The following is a 23791-nucleotide window of genomic DNA, read 5'->3' on the forward strand; positions in this document are numbered from 1 at the left end:
AAGTACCTTACATTGGCATCTCCATAGCACTTAACTGGAGGGATGTGCATTACTCCAGAGGATGCTCAGACTGAAACCTCCGTGTTTCAGTGTCTCACAAGTCAGTAGCATTGGACTGTGCCTGTTAAAGAACACAGATAAGTTTCTCATCTGGCATACATATATGAGAGAAAGCGACTCCACTTCAAATTAAACCTACCATCAGGGATCCGTACCCTGCTAAAGACATTGGTTATGCAGGACGAGTAAGAGAAACAATGAGGTTTTGGTCAAAAGAAAAGCAGCTCGCATCTGCTTTCTTTACAAGATCATCATCCACCCAGTACCAGATACATTTATTTTGCCATAGGACCAATAAGATGGGTCAAAAAACAAATAAGACTTTTGCCAAGAGCAGCACACTACAGGTGGCTCTTGGAATTGTGGATGTTATTGGCCAATCCTTAAATACTGTCATAGCCATTTTGTTTTGCAGCTTTATGAAGTTTATACAGCTAAACACTACTTTGTTTTTCCACTGCTCTCATGACTCGCACCCTGTGATCGTTTAAGCAAACTGAACTGTTTTATTGTTTAAGGAAGGACATAGCTGATCTCACAACAGCAGTATCTTGCTTTTCTTTTAGTAATGCATCAACTGTGAAAATAACTGCACAGTGAGCTGCTGCTAAAACACACTGTTAAGATGCCTATCAGCATGGTCTAAACAGAATAAAGAATATGGAACTGGGAAACCTTGATTTTCTGAACTCTGTTTCTCCTACAGCTTTCCTTTTATTTCATCAACTTGGAAGAATGTATTTCTCAGTAGTCCTCCACCAGTAAAACACAGGTATTTTCTGAATCTATCCACACATCCTGAAATTGTAACGTGCTACTTGCTCCCAATTCAAAGTACGATAAGATTCTTCGTTCTAAATAAACCTGAGTAATAACACTTAATACAGGTTTCAAGGTACAGAAAAATGTTTGTAAATGTGAACACAATTTTCAAGATGGAAGCTCTCTCTTCATTTTTATTTTTTTTAAGATGGGAGGTGTAAGAAATAACTTTCCTGTTTTTGTTTTCCTGATTCTATACTTTTTTTTTCTTGCTAGAGGACAACCTTCCTTTAAGCTTCTCTTTTACTACAGTGAGCCTTGTCAGAAAAGCAGTTACTGAAAAACAGGAAATGCAGTCTTAACACTGATGTGTTAGGGCTTATCTTCACTTGAGTTACTCCTTGTTCACTGACTGCTAATTAACTCTGAATAATTTAAACCTTTATGAAGGGTAGTTTGAATAATCCTGAAAATTTTGGTGTAGACATTGATTCTCCTGTATTTTACTAATAACCCCAAAAGGTGCAGTCAGATATCCTTGTGTACACCCACCCAGTGCAACCCTCAGAAAGTACAAACCCCAGCTGGTCACTGGTGGCCCTCAGCCAAAAATTGAGCCAAACAGAGGAGATCAATCACATGCCCATCCAGCACACTTCAGTGGAAAGCAGCAACAAAGTGATGCCAAAACTGTTCAGCATAAGCACACGATCTGTTCTGGAGCCTAAAAAGTCAATTTAGTACCCTCCAGACAAGGACCAAATACTTTCTGAAATTTTCTTGCTATTTCCAGAACAATAGGTTGGTTATTTACATAGTTCAGTGTGTTCTCCACACAGCCAAGTCCTAGAAAGAATAAGGTGACATTTCAAATTTGCATCTTTCATGGAAAATCAACAGTAAAAAAATATTTGCCTGACTTGCATGCTTAATGCATTTTTTCTTTGTCCTTGTTAACTGTATAAAACTGATAGCAACAAAAGGAACCAGGATTTGGGTGCGCCTCAAACCCAAATGCCATATACCCAACAGGTATACCACACAGCCAGCTTCAGGCTTTTCAGTAGCAATTTGGAGGAACTATTACAAATGAAAGGGAAACGACCCACTCAGTCTAACAAACAACTATGCTAAGATGATCAAAGCCAAAACCAACTTGGGAGTCGGGGTATTCTGAATAACGCATAAGCTCTTTGGAAACCGCGTTTCACAGAGCCCCACTGAACTACTGAAGAGCTGTTTTGGAAACTTGAACCTTTTATCTGAAAGCTAAAACATCTCTGTGCCGCTGCTGCAACCCACGACCAGCCATGCACTTGTTTCTCTAGTTTCCAAGAAGTGTTTGGAGCAGTAATACCTGCCTTTGGGCAGAAATGTAGACCTAGTGCTGACATATTTTCTCCAGGCAACCTGCAATGCTGGAATCTGAAATCTAGACTCAAGTATATTTGTTTAATTTCATTTCATTGAAGCATTTGGGCTCTTTTCACATGTTTATCAATAAAGCTCATTAAAGTGCAACAGGTAAAACACCATGAAGACAGAAAGCACGATTAATATTAAAAGATTACAAGAAGAAAGTGCTTTCCCATGGTTGTGCTTATACGAGAAAGCATGATGCAGCCGCTGCTTTCCAAACGAGGCTGCGTGCGCTTGTATCTGAGGTTTTAAGAACACTTTTGAAAAGTCACTAATAAGACTGATGCTGTGCCAGACCCAAAACATACTACAGACCCAAAATCCTGCCTTTTAACACCTCATGGTCATTGCAGAGCATCTGGAAAAATAATTTGTTGCATGTGTACAATACTGAGAGCATTCCAAGAGCCAGAACCCATGGTAAAATAGAAATTACCTTAATTTTAATAAGGGCTCTTAATTTTGACGTGGAGTGCTTCTGTGTTAAGTTTTTGTCTCATTTCGTAAGGGGGTTGCTTGGTATTTATTCAACTAGCTTTTCCTTTCTAGACCTCTAGTAGTTACAACAGCATAGTTAAAAAACACGTAATTGCAAAGGCTGGGCAGCATGCGTAGGATTCCTTCATGAACAGGCAAAAAACCACTGGATGGCCTCACATACTTAGAAACGGCTGGGACAAACACTACTTTTCTGTTCTAAAACATCTCACTGCAGAGGATAATTTGAACTTTAGAGTCACATGATGAAGCCATACGTTTGCTAAACATGCAACGTGTATGGTTTGAATGACTTAAGCCCAGTTCCTGTTTCCTTTGCAGAACTGTGTGTTTTTGTAGTCAGCCAGCGCCTGGAGTTTTCACCGTTATTTACAGCAGCTGAAGGAGTGATTGTAATACATACACGCTGCTTTCTGCATAAATATAAAGGGCTATATCCTCCGAACAATAATTACATTTCGTCTGACTTTACACAGAGAAAATCTCAGCCAGTTGTATCTGTGGAACACTTTCTTGAAAAGGTAAGTGCTTTATATTACTTTGAATATGCAATGCTTTATTCATCACAAGAGGACCAAATTGTGATGCTACAGTTGTCATTTAAAGTTGTTAGTGTTTGCTTGTTTAGTGAGATTGGAACTACACAAAATAAAACACCGTTTCTGGGAAACAGCCTCATAAAGCTGAGCATTAAATAGAGTAAATTTAATGACTGCTTTCGAGTAAATACAGAACTCCCACTGAACTGATGGCAGCTAGATGATAAAATACTATTCAGTGGTCTGGATCAGAGACTCCGACTGCCTAACAGTAGTCGCTTAAAAGACGGACAATTTTGGATTATCCTGGCCACACTGCAAGAATTCCATAGCACAGGAAACACGTCAGCAAGGCTACTTTGAAGATTATGTTTGGTTATTGCTGACTCACTTATATTTTGGAAAAGTAAAAACAGCAGCTTTCAGTTTCTCAGAAACTGATCGCTTTCAGAAGCTGAGATTGGGATTTCTTAAGTCTTGAACCTCAAATACTTTCCAAAGTGTAGGAATTTTGTCATGGTGACATCACAAGAAAAATCAATATAGTATTTTAGACTTCAATCTTTCATATAGTGCAACTCCCACCCCCAGCTTGTCAGACCTAGGAAGGACAAATTTGTGAATGCATTAATCCTCCACCTACCAAATTGCTGCATTGTTTTCACGGGGTGATGCAGCACATGCCCACCAAGAGCCGAGTTTCACAAGAAGTATTATATATGTTGCTTTATTGGTGGATGAAAGAATTTTTTCCTTCTAAAGGCTGGTGGCAGAACGCAGAAGGGCTGCCCTGCCAAGCTTTTCATAGAGGAAGAGTTTGGGTTGCCAGGCAGAAACTCCCTGTTTTAGAAACACTTATTTCTAGACTTTAAATCAACAAGTTTCCTTGAAACCAAGCCCTCCATTTGCAAGAATTAACCATCAAATAGATGGGGTGGTGTGGGCGGGTGTGTGCAACAAAACAATGAAACCTCAGACGAGATCCTCTCAATCCTGAGAAGTTGACTTTTCACAACTTGCTATTTTTAAGTTGCCTTCTGAACGCTGTGCTCATTTGCTCAGCTCCATCTGTTGGAAGCGAAGGAGAATGTACAAGCTGTGGTTCAGGAAGTGAAAATCGAATGCATCCATGTCAACAACAGCTGACACAAAGGCAGATCGGACATTAGTGGGGAAACTGTGCCAGGGAGAGGCAAAACCTGAAGAGTAACTGGTGAGGCCATGTGGAGTTAGGGAAGGATTAATGATATGTAAATGATTGTCCATTAAAACAATTAAATTTAAAGTGGGGGGGAGCAGAGGTGAAGAAGGGATAACGCGCTTTTGGAGTAAGATAATACAGGGAAAGATGATGCAAACAGCGTAGTGCAGATTTCCATTAATTAACCTGAGGAGAACCAGGAAAAAAAAAACGAGTTCTGCCACAGTTTCCACACATGAGAGCTTTGACGTGCTGGTTTGACGTCGGTCTCAGTGACCAATGAGTGAATAAACACTGTGATAAACACTTTTTTTCACTGCAAGCAAGCATTATAGACATACTGACCGAACACTGCAAAGACGCCAGCAGCTTGGTGCTTTGGTACGACTTTGTTAATGTGGATAATCCTAAAGCGATATTCCGGAAGTTCCCTTTAAAACACTGCACCTATTATTTTTTCTTCTATCAAAATTTTACTACTTACATCATTTATAAATATACACACATCATTGCAGTGTTATTCTCCCCCAGGTGAATGTTTATTTCTAAGTTGAATGGATTACTTTGGTTTAGTTTAACCCACTTCCCAATGAGCTGCAACTCCAAGAACATGCTGTATGAAGTTTAATGCTCCTTACTTTGTCTTAAACACACAGAAAGTAGCTAAATAAAATAAAAAATACCTTGCTTCTGCCAAAAATGAAGTCAGTATCAGTACCAAGGCCAGATCCTGAACAAATTTAAACAAGAGTTGGCATCTTGTTTTTCTTGTAATTTGATGCAAGGCCTCATGATTTCCTGTGGAACCTAACACCACTTCCTTTGCTTCCTTTGCAATTATGCCACTGTAAAAGTTGAATGGTACTACACTAGTCTCAGATCCTGTGCTGAGTGTACTGACCTGGCCCATGGGGTGAGAGCTGTTGAGAAGATACTGAAACCTCCACAGAGCCAGGACTAAATGGAAACGTTCAGTTCTGCAAAAGGGTTAACGGGCCTAGAAGGTAACCCTGGAGACTCTCTTTGAGAAGAGCTTCTCAAAATGTAAATATGCCTTAACCTTCTGAAACCACTGTGTGGGCTGCTGACTTCTGGTAACAGTGAGAAGCTTGCTGCAGGTGCTCAGGAGGTGCCACATCCTCTGCAAAGCTGAGAATCGCACTAGGCCTCAGATGTCTTCCAACAGTAGGTTAAACTTCGACTTACACTGTTTGCTTCACTCACGAGATTTCTCCTCAGCATTTAAGAGATGAATTGTAGAAGCTGGAAGTTCACGGTCTTTGGATTTCCAGGAAATCAGAAGAAATCAAAGCAGCAGGTGGAGGCCAGGAAAAGTAGGTTTGGCTGCAGCTGACCGAGTACCACAGTCGACCACTTTTATGCAGATAGGCATAAAAAGCACAGCCACAGAGAACAAAGGGGAGTAAGACAGCATTGCAGTTACTTGATTAACAAGAAATTTTCTGGATGTTTTTCCCCAGCGCTTCAGTATTTCATGGTTCACCAAACAAAATCTTTGCATCTAACTCTACATGGACACGATCCAAATCTTTCTGAACTTCTTAAACTACCAACTAAAATTAAGTGTAATTCAGACTAGTCGGTTTTCTTTCAAAAAGAGATACTCTGGAATTAAAATTTAGAAAGGGGAATTCACCAGCACAAAGAAACACCGAGGAGCCAATCAACTGACTAGATTTGTGAGGTTTTGTGTTTTGTTTTTTTTTAGTTGTCCTCTCTCTTCAGTTTGAACATGTGAATACAAACATGATGTTTTCTTAGTGGTCCATAGTGAAAATAACCTCAACAGAAACAAAAGCTCTAACGCAAACATTTAAGAGAAATTTCCTCAACTAACAAGCCATATGTCCTCCCCAAACCTGGCATCTTTGAAAAGATTTCCACCCCATTTTTCTCAAGATTGTTTGTATATAACAATCAGTTTTTAAACCTCAAACCTATGCTGACTCTTAATTATTAGTTTGCTTCAGAGACTTGTGCTAGTTTTGCCTACTGATGCTTTCCTACGTGGCGCACCCAAGCAGAGAGCTCAGACCACTGCCAGGCTCTGCCCAGCCAACTTTTCCCTTGCTGTGAGCGGACCTGTAACAAAACTTCCCTGTGTGCATCGGTGCTTTTTCCTACAGTGGAGCCTCCCCAGAAACAGCCTCCTCTGGAAAGGAAAAACTCTGTCCTTAAAAAGGGAAAAAGAACACTGCTAAATCAAAACAACCCCGTGGTTTTATATAAATGAAATAATTATATGAGATTATATATATATATACACTTAATCGAAGACACTTTGATAAGTCAGCTTTTCTAATTAAAACCAGTATTAGAATTCCAATTTTGAGGAGAGATTAGAAATATGAAGTAGTGTCAGAGGTAACAGCCATAAACGAACTGTCAGACAGTATTAAGACCCCGACTTATCTATAATGAACACTGCTTAAAAACATTCGTGTATCTTTATGAACTTTTACCAATTTAAAGTTGCTTCCATGTTAAGAGTTAACATCACTGGAATCCCTTTATGGAAAAGTGCATTAAGTACAACTGTACGTATATCATTCTTGTTATTAACGTGACTATATAGAAACTTCTGTAAGGAGAACTCTAGTCCTCTCTGCCAGATTTACTGTCTACATACAGTGCTTGTACAGACCAGCTTTGCATGCAACAGAACAAAGTAAAAGCACTCAACTCTAACACAAAATTGAAATCCTTCCGAATAAAGGACTTGTTTTTTATTCTCCCAGAAAACAGTATTTTACACTGCAAAAGTGCGCGTGTGTAATTTTTTTCAGTACTAAGGAACATTCTTAAGCAGATACTCAAAACTCATTAGGAATAGTCAGTTCATTACGTCATGTTTAAAAATATTTCTCCTTTATAACTGAAAAAAAAAGCCTGTTATTTTCTGAAGCCACCAGTACAAGCTACTTGGAAATTTTCTTATAGAAAGCATGTCAATTGTGCATGTAGATGGTATAGGAAATTTATATACCATATTTATTACGCTCAGTTTTTGTTGAGTATACATAATGTTTTCCTACAAGGCTTTTTGGCTTAAAAAGGATCCTCCAAACATTTATGTGGTAGCAGAATTATTATATCAATGTATCTTTGAGTCATTACAGCTAGAAGCCTATCCCTATTACTCTTAAAATTCCCTATTTTCAGGCATTTATAACTCAGCTCTAAAAAATATTCCTTGCTAAAACTTTATCAAGAGGCTTATAATGCACCAGTAATCATTTTCTTAAATCTGAGTGTGCAGAAAATATTTTTCTGCAGTTTTATGCAACAGCTACATTTAAAATTATAGCATTATTAATGCATAGAGACATTTCTGTATGAAAGCAGTTACTTCATCGCAGTCCTTAAACATCCACATTAACTTTACATGGGCTCCTCAGTACAACAGACTGCAGTTGTGAAAGGTTTTTTTTTTCCTGTAACAGAAAGGAAGCAAAACTAAAACTGAGTACGGCTGTAAGGCTGGCCCTGTTTGCATGGAGCTACCCCAAGTCCTGTCTGCACTGGGTGGGGATGAGGGAGAGGGTGGTGGTGAGGGCAGAAGCCAGATGGAAAACAAACTGCCAGATTTCTCTGGCTACAAATGCCATGCACGTTGAGATGAACCTAAGGATGTGGTTTCACCCCTCTCAAAATAAGCACTGCATTTATTCTAAATAAACCCTCCTGACCACACAAAGTATTTGACGCAACGAATCAGAGACAACACAAACTGTACTTTAAAACCTGTTTCTCCTTCCTTTTCCATTTCAGTTCCAAACTTGGTTACACGCAGACGAGCAGGGTACAGCAGGAGGGATGGCTTCTCACAACATGACATGGCTCAGCTACCCGAGCAAGAACTTTGCTTCCACCTCCCCAGAAGAAATCGAAGCGTTCATAGAATCTCAGAACATCATTTCAAGACTCATGCACTGCTACATCGCCTTTTTTGTGCCCACGGGATTAATATCTGGCATATGCATTTTGATCATTTTCATAAAGAATTATTTACAACGCAAAAGCAAGGAACAATTAGACTTACTGCTTCTGCACTTCACCATCAGCAACATCATAATGATTTTTTTGTCATTTACGGTCATTCCTAGACCTGACTACTTAAAAGCAACCCACCTTGCATGTAGCGTTCTGTCATTTTTTTTCAACTTCAGTTATTTCAATTCTCAGTATGTTCTGATTTTCATGCTTCTCATACTATTACTCAAGAGATTTCTGCCAAGGACTGCTCTCAGCAAAGCAACCCAAAATCCCATATCGTGTGTAGCATTCGTACTTATATACGCCTTCTGTTTGTCACTGACCGAAGCAGTACTGGTTGGCACGGATAACTACCACGTGGAAACAGAGTGCCAGTCTGACCCATTATTTGCATGGCCTGAGTACGAGATCATTAAATTCACCTTTGGATTTGGAATCCCGGCATTTCTTCAGATACTCTCTTTTACCATCCTTTTTGCTAAAAAAGCACCTGCTGAAGCTCAAGACTTACGGCAGTACATTCGTACTTATGCCGCTGTGTTCATTATTAGCATAATGATACTTATATGCCATCTATTTTATAACGTTATGATTCTCTTCAGGACAACGTTAAAATTACAGAAGAGCACTGGAACTCCAAAAAATGAGCTCATGATGAATATTGCAGAAATAGTATTGTTCTCTGAGAACTGTGCTAATTTGGTATTTATACTTTGTTTTCATAAACCATGCAAGGACAGAATACTTGAAGTCATACACAACTGCCAAAGGAGAAACACCACCCACAATCACCTTGAAATACCAGTAGTGTCTACAACCCCTGAAAGAACACCTCAGTAATACCTGCTGTTCTAAGAACTGTCAATCTACTTTTTTTCCTTCTTCTTCATGAAGGACAACTGGTCCTTCTTTAGACCCCAAACTTGGACTATCTTATAGCTAGCAGCAGCAGAGGAAAAATATCTTTAGCCTAGTATTTGCAGTTATCTCTGAGAAGGCATGTAGGGATAGCTATGGGGTTTTTTTGTCCATATAAATGTTTTTTAATCTCCTACATTCTGCGAGTGTTACTTCAAAGGTGAGCAGAAGGAAAAGTACTGTTGCCATACAAGTCTGCTTTTGTAATAGCACTGATGCCTTGATAAAGATGCAACCAAAAACATAACCAAAGGCAACTTTGAACAAAGGTAAAAATCTGCAGCCAAAGCATTTTCTCAGGTGTGCTTCCTCCTTGGACTGGGATTTCTTGCCCTACAAACTACTCTTATTTTTTAACACCAGTTAATTCCAGTAGCAACACCAGGGAAGTATGGTTTGAGTCCATTATAATCCTGAAATAGTTTGCGATACTGTAAATATCACTGCTTGCTTGGGTTATATACACATGCATACACAAGATTGAGCATTCCTTCCTTTTTCCATTTTCCTCTTCCGTGTTTGTTGGAACCCTGAAGGTTTTTATCTGAATTATTGTGCCAAAAAAACCCACACTCAAATTAATGGAAACGTTGGTCCATAAAGAAGAGCTTCGGGTCTTTTCTGAGGCACTGAACTGGAAAGATCGACAGGATGGCTAATTAAAACTTTGTGCAAGAATGAAAGCTTTTTGTTAAAGTACACTCAGCTTCAACTTTGCATAAAGACTTTAAGCAATTATTGATTTAAGCCATTCTTGATGAGTTCATTCAGAAGTGTAAGGTCGCATGCCTTGAAGAGTCACATTCAATAATATCCTAACTAAAAAATGAGAAAAGCCAGGCCCAGAACAGTAGAACTGCTTTTAAAAAGGCAAACAAAAGCAGAACCCCAGATCTAGACACAAATCAAGGCTCTGATGGAGACAAGATAGGAACATTATACATTTACATTAGAATTTACAGGTCAATGGTGCAAAGTGGTGAAAAAAAATCCAAATCTGAGAATAAAACAGCTGCTGCAGTTTTGGTGTTCAGATGTAGCCCTCCAGAAGCAGTTGCCAGTGTGGGCTGAGACTTAGGTGCAAAGTTTTAAATGCTGGCTTTGAGCACGTTGTTTGTGATCCAAATTGGCCAGGGGCCATCTTAGACACTTGGCTTCAGTTTCAGCTTTTCTTTTCATGGAGGAGGAGAGAACATAAATGACAGGGAAGGCACAAAATTGTGCTAGATCTTGGATACAGATGTAGACTTGGATTGCATGTTAAAAAAAAAAAAGCACAGTGATGTGATGAGCAAGGCTCGAGTGACCTGAAGGTGGTTTTTTGGTGATTTTTTTTCCTAAAGAAAAAAAACACTGATGTTTAAAATGCATACCTTTGTATAGCATTCAAGAGGACAAGAATATACTTGATTAAGCATGTCACCTGGATGCTAAAGGAAGTGAGAGATTTTATAGCAATTGTGTGCTTTGGAAAGCCTTCTTGATGGGGTCCAGGTTTGTGTGCAGTCAGTACGAATTGGCATGGGCTGCCTGAGATACACGTCAGTGGGCACTGGTCTACCAAGAGGAACACCTGCAAAACAGCCAGGTGGGTAAATGGAAGACTAAAGGACATTTACCCCATAATGATATGGTGTATATATGGATCTAGTTTTAGATATTTGAGTCCAGAAATTTATGGATGGTGACTATCACGTGAAAACAGAGGGCAATAGTGTAACTATGACCATAAGGACCAATGTTTCTGCAAGATGTACAAATTAACTGGTGAAATGTCTGCATTGCATTGTCAGTCTGTTTTCCCGTTCAATTTTGTTCTGCTGCCAGCACGAACAGATGGATAACTAAGGAACGCTCCGTATTAGACCATTATTAGAACCTGGTTAGAAAGGAAATGCGTAGATAAGAACCATCTCTTCAAATACAAGAGTCAACTTCATAGCTGTGCAAGGACTTCTCAGCTGGCATCAGGTTTCATTTCACACCTGAGAAGAGGGAGATAAAAGAACATGGACCAAACACCAGCCCTGCAGAAAGAAGTTTGAAGAGAGGAGTTGTTAGAGCAGCACGTCAGCAAAGCAAGCCCACAGACTGAGTGACAGAGCATGTCAAAAGATGTAAGCTGATGGAAAATATCAGTTTCATGGCTAAGTAGGCTATTTTCTAGCATGTGAATTATGCACAAAGGAATCTACTTTATTTACTGCTTCCATATATTTTATATTTGAGGACGAAAGAATAAATATTGTATTGTTTCCAAGTCCTGAGTTACTGTTAAAGGTGCCTGAAAGTGAAGTTGGAAAATACGTAGGACCTCGTTAGATAACACTGGCTGGGACCTGGGAACTGGTCTAACGGTGAGCAAATCCCAACAATGCACCTGTAGGAGCCTGAAGGTTCAGCACAGGTAGCACGCGTGATGAAACTCCAGTATGGTATAGATCTAAACCAGAACCATACCCCAGGTCTTGGAGAACTAGAAGCTGTAGGGACCTACTGTCAGATCTAAGGCTTGGGAAAGATGATGTCTTGTCAAGAATGAACTACGCTGTAAATCTGTGAGTGTTCCTGGGTGTAGCTTCTGGCTGTTATCTGTGTAACATGAACCAATGCTCTCTGGTCTCTTTCCTATCAATAGCTCCTGTCATGGAGACAAACAGAGTCCTTTCTGGATGGCAGGTTATATTGTCATAAAAAAATCTCTACATATAATGAAAAGACCAACTTAACAGGAGAAAACAAAGGTAATCAGGAGAGTAGAGGTGGAAACGTAACAATAATCCAAACTGTTATGAATATAACTGATTTTACAAAACATTTATGTATTGCTATAATTCTTGATAAAGTTGCACAATTTCCATTAAAATTCAGGACAATGAACACGTAGTCCTAGAGAAGATTGACTTTGATTCAACCAGAATATGAGGGCAAACACCTCTATGTGCAGTACGAAAGGGACAGAAGGAATCCCAAAAAAGCTTTATAAAATGGTCATATTTGAGGTAAAAGAAAAGAGCAGCTTTAAGTAAGATTAAAAGTAATTATTTTAAAATTATTAATAACTTGGAATGTATTTTCTAAGAACAAAATAAGATCTGACCGCTCATATTTTTTTCCATCTATACCAGCAACAACTTTGTTGAACACTTTCTTCCAGGCTTCACTTAGGTTTGACCAGTATGTTCTGAAGAAATAGAGCATGTGTTTTTTAAGGCATGCTATCAAAATTAACTAATGCCATATACCGGAAAATTCAAATAAGAGTATTTTATTTCTGTACCAGTAACATTTGTATCTAAGACTGGCTCATTTGAGAAAAAAAACTTTCGTTCAGAAAAATAAGAGAAATGAGCAGACTGGTGAAATTTAAGCATTGAATTTCTGAATTGGTAATGTCTTCTGGAAAGGAACATGTAGAGACTAAAGACTCATCTTCGCTGAACCAGCTGGCTCAAATCTGATCTGATCCCATTGCAAAACAACATCTGATCTGAAGAGAGACTGGATTTGCACTTGACTCATAACTTTATCTGCTATACCCTATGTGTATTATTAAGTCTAGCCTCAGGAGCATTCAAATTTCTAACTTACAGACCTGGAAAGGGCTGCAGCATTATTTATCTTGTTTTTGAGGTAGTTACAGATTTGGAGTAGAGTGAAAACTCAGGCAATTTAGTCAAAACAAATATGCTATACAATATTTAACCTATGTATGTTGCACAACAAATTGATTCACTAAATGATGGGTATGAAAGAATGTGTTTTGCTTCCTTGGTACTGTAATTCTTATTCTGTCATCTTGGAGCAGTGACAACTGCAACCGCAGTGACCCTTTCATCTGGGCAACTAGAGAGGTGAAGTGTCCAGCAAGGGACTGCCAGACTCGGCTACCAGAGTCAGAAAGGACTGCTGCTTTGTGAGTTTTATTTATCACATCTGGACAGAGACTGAAGTCCTATGATGAATCGTCCTTCACTTTACAATGCTTTCTGGTACAATTTCATAAAATTTGGGTGCCTCCCCCGCCCCCAAAGTGTTTTGCAGTATACGCTTTAAGAAAAATAAAAAGGTTTTACCAGAATAGCTTGAATGGGTACAGGTGGTGTCCCTGCAAAGAAAAGGCTGAACTTTTAAAAATTATTTTTAGTACGAAAAATGCATTCGCAGAATTCCTGGCAACTGAAAAGGCTAAACAAAAAAAAAATGCACTCTATCCAAGGTTTTCTGCAGGCACAGAACACAATTACTTGTTCAAACTCAAGCTAAGCTTGATTATTTGCAAGACAGGGAGAGTTACTGAGAGAGGCCAGGATAAAATACCAGGGTGCTCTAGGAGAGTGTCACAGGCCCAGGCAGAAGACCTCATTCAGTAGTTGAGAAAGGTCTGAGTTAGTATCCATGCTAGCAGAAAGATGTGGTGGAGATCAATCCACTTGTACAACTTAAAGAACATTACAACAGCATTCATATGTCCTCTGGAGATAATTTCAGCAGAGACACTGATACCAATCTTGTTTCTTCTGCACATAGTTGTATTACACCGTAAAGCACTCCGACATAATTTTAAATGATACTTCTTTCCTCTTTCATGCAATACAGTACCTTACTTTTCTTCCAGCTTTCTACATCCCTGCTCTGACCTAGTCTCTCCCGGAATCAACAGCTTTAGTCCAACCCATGTTCTTCTGCACTTCTGGCAGAATTTAACAGCTCTTAAATCCTACAGGCCTAATCCTACTTACTTACCATCCTGCTGGAGGGCTGCCGTGTAACCGGTGTCAAGAGGTATGATGTGCTGGACCTCTTACACTGTTCTTCCTATACTCACCTCCTTCCTTCTTCTTCCTCAGCTGTCCTGCTCTTTTTGCAACACAGCAGTTGGCACATATGTTGAAGATTGCTAAATTACGTAGAATATCTTACATTACACCCCACTTTAAGCCTCTTGGTACGCCTACGTACATCTCTGCTGATTACACTACTGTTCCTTAAACACACTATAGTGTTTATTGAGGTATATAGTGTTTGGGAAGTTGACTACTACAGATTTAAAATTAAACTGCTAGGAAAAAAAATAAATTAAATGCTGGATTATTGCATTCTGACATGATATGAAGGCTATCACACCAGTTGCTTTTGTTGCATATTCTCAGCAACAATCAAGATAAGGTACGACAAGGCGGAACTGTAATATTTAATGCTGTCACAACTGCAGCTAAAGATGGATCATGAAGTCATTCATTATGAAGTCCCACAGAGTATCAGCAAATGACAGGAAAAAAGGGTACAATGTTCAGCAGCTGCTAAAATTTGTTTTAAGCATTTTATGACCTTTTTCAATATGGAAGTGGTGAACAGTGAGATTAAGATGGATTAATCAGTAACAATAACTTGCCTGCATAAACAAGAGCCTGGAGATGTTGTCATCTGTTTTAGGAAACAAAATTCAGAGAATTCACATGATCGTCTCATAAAATATTTAGTGAGATACAGAAATCACTAAATACCATATAATAATAGTAGTTTTGGTCTCTTCTTATGCTTCATAGTTCTATTAGCAGGAAAACCAGCTACTTCTGGGCTCTTTCAAGTGAAAATTCCCTACCCATTCTTGAAGTATAGCAAAATGACATGTTTCTTGTCATGAATTCAAACCAGAAAATTAGCACTCATAACAGAATTATACATTTTGATAGCAAACCAGCCGCTACGCACAGCTCAAAAAACAAGGACAGACAGAGAAGCTGATTACTAAATCCAGCCCCCCATAATTACAAGCAACTAACACCCAGAAGCTAATATTACACATAAAGGAAAATAAAAATCCTTCTGGCCCTTACAAGATCAGTGAAAGCTCTGAAGGGCAGAATTAAGTAGAGCAAAACCACATGATCAACAAACAACAATAAAGACTCTTTATATCCCTCTTCTTAGGACAGAAAAAAAATAGACTATCAAAGCTGGTATCACAAGATTTTCTAACGTTACAGTTATTGCAGTCCCATAACCCAATGATGTTTGTACACTTCTCAAAGCAAAACACTTGAGGCCCTCTGTCCTTGTTACCCCATTTAAAAAGACTCCAGAAAGCCACCCACTGACACTCGAAGTCTATGCAGGAAATCCTTACCAGCACTGATTTGCACAAACTTTTTTTTAAACTAATAAAATTTACTCCCAAACTATTCATGAAGCGTCATCGTGTCGGAACACCTTTGGAGGCACTTTCAGCAACACTGTCAAACTCCTGTGCACAACGCATTGCAAGAAAACCAGCAAATAAAGCATGGCTCAATGGCACCAGGAGGCAAAGCGCCCTCTCCTCCCACAGCCACTTGGGTGAGAACTTCTGCTTCGCTCTTCTATGGATGAGATCTTTTGTAACCTAAATTATTTGACCACGGTAACAGATTTAATGCATCCATTATAAGGCCACGCTAATTGTTTACTCCACACTGCTGAAACTGTAACATTGGTTTCCTGAAATCCTAAGTGCTGAAATCCAATTCATCTTTTTCCAGTAGCAGAATACTGCGTCGAAGTACAGCATTAATGGCACTTAACATTAAGTTACCAGATAAATCATAAAAAATAAATTTAGGCAAACAAAATATTGCTCTTCCATGAGAGAAATGAATTTGCTTTCCATTTTAAGAACTCTAGCCACCAGTAGGTGGTGTTTCGGGAAATGTCAAGCACTTTTTTCCCCCCTACAGATGAAATGCACAACTCCACCTGCAACACTGGTGGTTTTATGCAAGACCGAGGCTCCACGTTCTCTGCAAAATAAGCTTGTTTTATCCATGTGACTTGGAGCTGAACAAGCCTAAGAAGTGTCAAGATGTATACCTGAAAATTTAAGTACAAACGGGCAAATGGGATCGACATCAAGGTAGGAAAACTGAAATTTATACTGTCGGTTCAGCAGATGACCCTTCTCAGCTGCCAGATCTCTCTTAATCTAATATTTCTCTTTAGACTGTCCAGGGGCTTTTAAAAATATCTTGTCTATCAGTAATTGCTGCTTTATAAGCATGTAAAATACGCTTTGTTGTGATTTGAAAATAAATCTCTTAATTATTGATCATCTGAGCTGCAGGTTTGAATGGCCGGCGTAACTTGAAAAAATACTGAAGGCATGCAGGGAGGTAAAATGAACATCAAGCAAAATAAAATTGACAGATACGAGACAAAAGCCATTCGACTGGTTCTAGTAAAAAAGCAGCCAGCAGAAACAGGGTTAATCCCAGCCTGATGAGGCTGTTCAGCAGCACTTCGACTGAACACAAATTAGAACAACCCTGGGAATCTATAAAGCTTGTTTTATTGCCAAGGGCATGCAGCAAGATCTGCATTTTGCTGTTGTAAACTATCCTTTATTTAAGGCGTTTTAAAACAGAAGAGACTTTTATATTTATTTTTTTTTACTACCGAATTGTCAACAGGTGGCATTTATTGCAGCTCTGCACACCTAAAGGCAAGTTTTCCCTGCCACGACCGGCCAAGTTGACACATGCATTAAGCGTGAAGCTGAGCAAGAACCAGCCTTCTGCTGTCTGGAGGAAAATCAGCTCTGGGAAAATGGAATTAAGGTAAATTGGAGCGTTTCATAGTGCGTGGTTACCTGTAACGTTTGCAATTGTTTGGTGGGCTTTCAGATGGAACTAAAATCTAACCACAGAGCTGCCTTTTAAAATCAATTGCTTAGACTCATAATTAACCTTCGTTGTATTTAAAGCATTTTACTGCCTTCCTGAAAAATCAAAGGATGTTACGTAAAAGGCAGGGGTTCGTGTCTGACTGATCGCTGCCTGAAACACCAACCTTCAAATTCATGTAATTTCATACGGACATTTTAGCAGAAAGATTTACCTTATGAAAATGCTTCCAAACATAGGCATAAGTACTCTGTAAGTGTTGCTATTGCACTATGAAATAAAGTTTTGGGACTACACAGATTTCTTTTAAGTAGCTATTTCTGACAACTTGAACACATTTCAGCAAGCTCAGACCTGCATTTCTGACTACAAATATTCTCATACTCCTAACTCCATTGGTGGTCTGCTCCTTCTTCTCCCCCAGACTGTGCATCCGCAGTATTTTAAATTATTAAAAGGTGGAAATATGCATTGATTTTACTAATAAACAATTAAACTTAAATATAGTTCAGTTAAATTAAAATGAAGGTTTTGGTAGTAAGATGAAGATTAAATCAATTCGAAAAATTTAACACAAAATAGCCTGGGTTATCATTTTCTTGCTGTTCTGTTTGAGATATTTTTTAAATAAACTTCTAGCAATGCTTCAAGCCCAGAGCGTTCAGTGTTTATAAGTAAACAAATGGGATTACCGATGTTTTCCTTTCCTTTCCAGCAATCAGTGCAGCATAATTAATTGCAAAGAGAAGCAAATTGAGTATAATATTGTTGGTGTAAATCAATATGCTGCTTATAGCACCTTCGTTTCTGAAGTTTGCCTTTGCCTTCCCATTGAAAGCAGAGGAAAGCTCTTCGTCTCCGCTGCTTTCTCAGCCACAGACTCTGCTACTTAATAAGCTTACTAGCTGCTGATGAAATGAATATACACACACACTATATATATATACACACACTATATAAACTTTAGATAGTCTTTCTTTATTAGGCCAAACTCACTCATCTGATTTTCTGTGTTTCTATATACTCCAGTACTGAATCCCTAAAGCGCACACCAAATTTACAGACCTGCCTCACAATATAGTAACATCTCAAACAGATTTTAATCCTTTTAACTGAACCTTTGTATATATATTTGAACGTGTTTCCTACAACCCCAGCTACGTATGTTAAGCTAGAAAAGAGCATATGGTGCATGGTAGAATGCTGGAGTATTAGATTAATGGTTTTCCATTTACAAATTGCAGGTCCAAGGATGTTCATTGATTATTAACAGAAAACAAATGGAGCTAAAATTCTACTATCTTCCACCCTGCGTGAAGGAACACTGTTGGTGAAAAGCCTTTTTTAAAGAGATCCAAGTACCATTATGGTAAAAAGATTCCCTACATGACCTTAAGGCATATAGGAACTGCAAGTTCTCTCATTGCAATGTATATAGTGGCCTGTAAAAACAAAATTAAGAAGTTTACTTTTTGTACTGTTATATTTCAGTCAATTTCAAGTATAATTAATTTGGCTTCTAAAGAACTTTAATTTCCTATACAAAAGTGTTTCTTTTTCCATTCCAATCAAAATGCTTACAATGAACTTCTTTGAAAACATCAAAAAATCCAATTTTGGGGGCATTACTACCAAACTGTGAGTACTGTTATCTTTTGTGCAGATACTTTAACCATGGAAACTTACTCTGCCTCGCTATCACCTGTTATATGCAACAGTACAACTTTTAACGTAAATGGATCGCATTTGTGTAATGAAAGCCTATCTTCTAGATTAGCGGATAAATCAGAACACCAACAATATGTTATTGGTCTTTTCTTATCGTGTCTTTACACAATATTCCTTTTTCCTATTGGTTTTGTAGGAAACATTCTGATACTGGTTGTAAACATAAGCTTTCGTGAAAAAATGACTATTCCAGACCTTTACTTCATAAACCTTGCAGTAGCTGATCTCATTTTAGTTGCTGATTCTCTCATTGAGGTTTTTAATCTTGATGAAAAGTATTACGATATCACTATTATATGTACCTTTATGTCTTTGTTCCTTCAGATCAACATGTATAGCAGCATTTTCTTTCTGACATGGATGAGTTTTGACAGATACATAGCACTGGCAAAAGTAATGAGGTCCAACATATTTCGCACTATGCAACACGCTAGATTAAGCTGTGGTCTCATATGGATGGCGTCTATTTCGGCAGCACTAGTTCCGTTTACAGCTGTGCACTTACAACACACCGGAGAGGTCTATTTTTGTTTTGCAGATGTAAAAGAAATCCAGTGGCTAGAAATAACCTTGGGGTTTATTATCCCCTTTGTGATCATCGGTCTTTGTTACTCATTAATTGTCCGAGTTCTTATAAAAGCACACAAGCACAGGAGTCTTCGTCTGCGGCGACAAAAGGCTCTTCGGATGATTTTCGTTGTCGTCTTGGTTTTCTTTATCTGCTGGCTACCTGAAAATGTCTTCATTAGTGTTCAACTTCTCCAGAAGAAAAGCGAGCCTGTCTCTTCGAGCAGCCCATCTTTCAGACACGATTATCCCTTAACAGGACATATTGTGAACCTAGCAGCTTTTTCTAATAGCTGTTTGAACCCCTTAATTTACAGTTTTCTAGGGGAAACCTTCAGAGACAAACTGCGACTGTACATTGAACAGAAAACCAAAATGTCAACGCTGCATCGCTTCTGTCAGGCTGCCTTAACGTCTGTCATTCCTGACAGTAATGAGCAATCGGAGGTTTGATTTAGCAGCGGTTGTAGAAAACATACAACTGTGAAGTTGTGCAAATAGCGAACAAAACGCTTGCTACTAACAGAAAAAAGCGTGTCTGCGTATGTATGTATTATATTGCTCTGCTGAGTATTGAAGGTTTATATTCAAAATGTTTTTATGACAACTTTAAAGTAGAAGAATGTTTCAGGCAGATTTATATTTAATTATGAACAGGATTATTAAAAGCTGAGCACTGAAGGAGCTTTATTTTATATTAAACGTGTATGACTGATAATATAGAAGAAAATTTTATCAAGCTAGGAAGACTCTAGATTTAACTTGATTATCAGAGATGCTATTTTGCTGGTGTATATAAGGTACTTCCACTTAAATAATGGAGCTGCCATAACAGTGAGGAAAAAAATCATTGCAATGTATTGATATGGAGATGCAGAAAACAATTATTTTTCATCCAAGTATGTTAAGTTAAATGACTTTGCTTTCCAGAACTATATAGTATTATCGTCATTGTATCCCAGCACGTCTTCCACTATTAACTTTTTTTAATCTTAATATAATCTAGAATGGTGATGAGTTTTCGTCTCATAAATCATTAGATTTACTGTTTACACCAGTACTTGATCAAACCTGAAATCATCTGTAACTAGACTGTTCATCTCAAGGAACTTAATAGAAGCAAAACATAATGCTTCATTCTTTTAAGGATTGCCCAAGACAGTCTTTCCCAGGACAGATATTACTGGGCTTTTTGTCAAAAACGCAAGTGCACATGATTGCTCATTCACATTCAGATTTAAATCAAAGTTGCGTGAGATCTGTTTACACTTTGCAGGCCTATTTTAATGGTCAGAACAGAACGCAGTGGCTTTAAAAAAAGGTACTTTCTAAAAAAGACCTAGGGATTGCTTATGAAAGTGACAAAACCTTTTTTTTTAAAAAAAAAAAAAAAAAAAAAAGAACCTTCTGTAAAGGGGAATGTGATTAGCTGTCATCAGACCTGCACTCTGTACTCTGTCCATCCCACCTCCAGAAACCACTGGTCTTTCAGGATTTTAAGGTGCATGTTGGTTGTTTTGTTCATTTGAAGACAAATTATACTAAGAAAACAAATGTTAGCACCACGCTTGAAAACAACAGCTTCTAACTTCTGTTAGGAAATAATTGGGTTTTAAATCTGGATGAGGTTTAGCACAGGTTACTACTGAACTTGTTCAGAGGAGGCCATAAAGTTCCTAGAGATTGGTGCACAAGACCATTAAAATGTCACTCGCTGCATCTCGGAAATACACAAACTAATTCACGGAGTAAAGCACCAGAACTCTGCAGAATAAGGTATTCTGCCCTGTTTTCAATATATTGGTTCATATATTAACCGAGTAGTACAAAAAAAGGAATTTTAGAGGATTTTTAAAATACAGACACTTAAAGCAACTAGTAGAGCTCTAAGCAGTAAAGAAAGCGGTAAGAACAACGATTGCCCTCAGTTCTCATGAAATACTTAAGTTTCTTAGTGGAAGTTTAGCCACAAAAGACTTGACCTATAATCAAGAGGCCCCACCATGATGGCTGAATTTGAAATAGATAGCTGGATATTCCTGAAACAGAAACAGGAACTGCAGGGTGGGGTTTGCTGCAACTGCTGATTATTTCCAAGTGACTGTTAACTGTGACCTAAGGAAAAGTTTTGTTTAGTCCCATCTTTCCTGCAGAACACTAAATATAATTTCTCTCCAGAAAGATGCAAGCACTGCCATGCCTTCTCTGCATAGACCAAACTGCAAAATAAGACGTAGCAACAAATCTCACACTATCCTGTGGCATTACACGTAGCCCTTTTTCCTCATTATTTTCTTGTCTGGAATTAGCCACAATTCCCCATGTCCTATTGACTGCCGGTGTGCATCAGTTACACCTTGGAAAGATGGCTATTTCAGACAACACAGAACTAAAGGAACACGTAATTCTTTCAGCAGTGCAATTCCGTGGAGTAAGACGCACCATGTGAGCATGCAGATATATTAGGTTTGTGTGATCTCGATACCTATCATGAATAAAGCAACTTATTTGGGGTTACAGCAATACAATTTACCAATTGTAGTTGTTGCTCATTTGGGTTTTATGGGAGTAAATGTTCCCCTCCTCCCCCCTTCCGATACAGGAATATTTTTTCATCAAGCTGGAAGCCCTTTTAACACCACTGCAGGTAACAAGTCATGAAGTGTCTTTGCTCAGAAACTTTTCATAAACAGATAGTAATAATAAATGCCTGCTTGCACATTATGATTTTTTTTTCTGCATGATCATATTCAGTAATGTCCTGATACCACAGAAAATCTGGGAAAGATCAGTTTATTGTAGAATGAAGAAAGCAGCATTTAGCCACCCAACCTGAAACATCCTATTATACATTTAAAAGCACATTACAAATCTGAGCTACCTGAGGAGTTTCCTATTGTTGATATTTTGGTTCAGATTTATAAACTGAACCTGAGATGACTACATTTAAACATATTATATACTTTAAATAAATAAAAAAACTCTCTCAGGTAAAAAAAAAAAAAGCACACTTCTTCACAGATTTTGTTTTTCAATGGCAACTATGAACAAATTGATATTTAAAGAAATGCCATATGACTCTCATATATTTTTATATTTTTCACAGATGCTGATCAACATGTTTTCTGCAGCCCATTGTCTTGTAATAACTTCTTCCTATAGCTCATCCAGGAACCAAAAAGATCTGTGTTTTATACAGTTTTCTTTAAAATTAAAGAGCATGATAATCATTAAACAAAAGCTCTTCGGGAGTGCAGGGTAAAGAGGAAATGAGAGCAAGAATTTGGATACTTTTTCATTTAACATTTCTCTGGGGTCTCTCACAAACTGTTTAGTTTAAGGACAGGATTCCATATGCCTTTCTAAAATGCTGGACCCACAATTATGAGATTTGAAAAATCTGCTGATCACAGATGCTTACAATCCTTGCTACAATAACTTACACTAAGTCTCCAGACAAGAAAAGTATCGTTAGGAAATGCACACAGAAAAATCAAAGAATCCCTGAAACCCTTAACTGCTTTTGTAAATAGTATCTTAACACAAAAATGACTTGGAAACAGAGTATTACTGAACATCTAGAAACAAAATAAATCTAAATAGCACAAATTAGCAGCAGTCTGAATCGGATGCAAAGGGCGGCCCCAGATTCTGGGCAAGATGAACCAAATGCGAGACAAGTCACCCCTTCCTTCCCCTCTGTTCAACAAAAATACCAGAAGGCTAGCGCTCAAAATGAGTGATCCATCAACTACAAAAGAGGACGTTATAAAATAAATGTTAAAAGCAAAAACCAAAATTCTTAAAACATGGTTTTCTTCAATATCGCTTCTATCAGAAAATACTTTTTGAATTTCAGACCAAGTATCTATCTTTTAGACAAAATTCACTGGCTGTATAATGCAGGCTCTCATCTTTTTTCCAGCCATCAAGTCATGTTAGAAGCTAACAATGATGTTTCATCAGGGAAGGATTTTGCTGTAGTTTCAGCTGTTTACTACCACTGCAAAAGGGAAAAGGTTACCTGGACAATTTTGACTGGTTAGGATTGTCACAAGTATAAAAGCATAACGAATTTAACCATTTAATTCGATTTGTTTCTACATTCAACTTGTTTCTCAATAAACAGGAAAAACAAATGAGTATGAAGAAGACAGGTCTGAATTTTAATAGCAGTTCATGAAGATGAATCAATGAATTCATTTGATTTTGGCTGAAAATGAAGATACGGGTGTAGCTTTAAGGGACAGCATCCTTCCCTTCTACTCCTACCCTACACATTCAGACCAACATACAAATATTTAGGTCTCTCATAAAAGAGCACTGAGCCAAATTCATTGTTGAAGTCAGTTAATTGAATTATGTCTTTGCAACAGAACTTTACCATTACATTACCAATTACATTTACCCTCTGGTCCACAATT

The 23791-nt window shown here is 38.2% G+C and overlaps 2 protein-coding genes across 5 annotated transcripts in view; one reads left to right on the top strand and one right to left on the bottom strand.

Moving 5' to 3' along the window:
* Window positions 1-23791, bottom strand: part of C15H7orf50 (chromosome 15 C7orf50 homolog) — a 125656-nt gene that overhangs the window by 91746 nt on the left and 10119 nt on the right. The window lies entirely within an intron of this gene.
* GPER1 (G protein-coupled estrogen receptor 1) lies at window positions 2811-22088 on the top strand. 3 transcript variants are annotated; one of them, XR_005824578.1, is made up of 5 exons: window positions 2966-3260; window positions 8272-16306; window positions 16860-17006; window positions 18317-18441; window positions 19125-22088. XR_005824578.1 is itself a non-coding variant. In XM_040574695.1 (4 exons), exon 4 carries the CDS (start codon window positions 18747-18749, stop codon window positions 19818-19820), a length of 1074 nt encoding a protein of 357 aa, XP_040430629.1. In that variant the 5' UTR covers window positions 2811-3260; window positions 8272-16306; window positions 16860-17006; window positions 18317-18746; the 3' UTR covers window positions 19821-22088. The 3 variants fall into 3 exon arrangements, 1 of the variants encoding a protein (XP_040430629.1); XM_040574695.1 differs by having other exon boundaries at window positions 2811-3260; window positions 18317-22088; XR_005824579.1 differs by having other exon boundaries at window positions 8272-15753; window positions 16131-17006; window positions 18317-22088.

This window comes from Cygnus olor, chromosome 15, assembly GCF_009769625.2.
Source record: "Cygnus olor isolate bCygOlo1 chromosome 15, bCygOlo1.pri.v2, whole genome shotgun sequence".
Lineage (NCBI taxonomy): Eukaryota > Metazoa > Chordata > Aves > Anseriformes > Anatidae > Cygnus > Cygnus olor.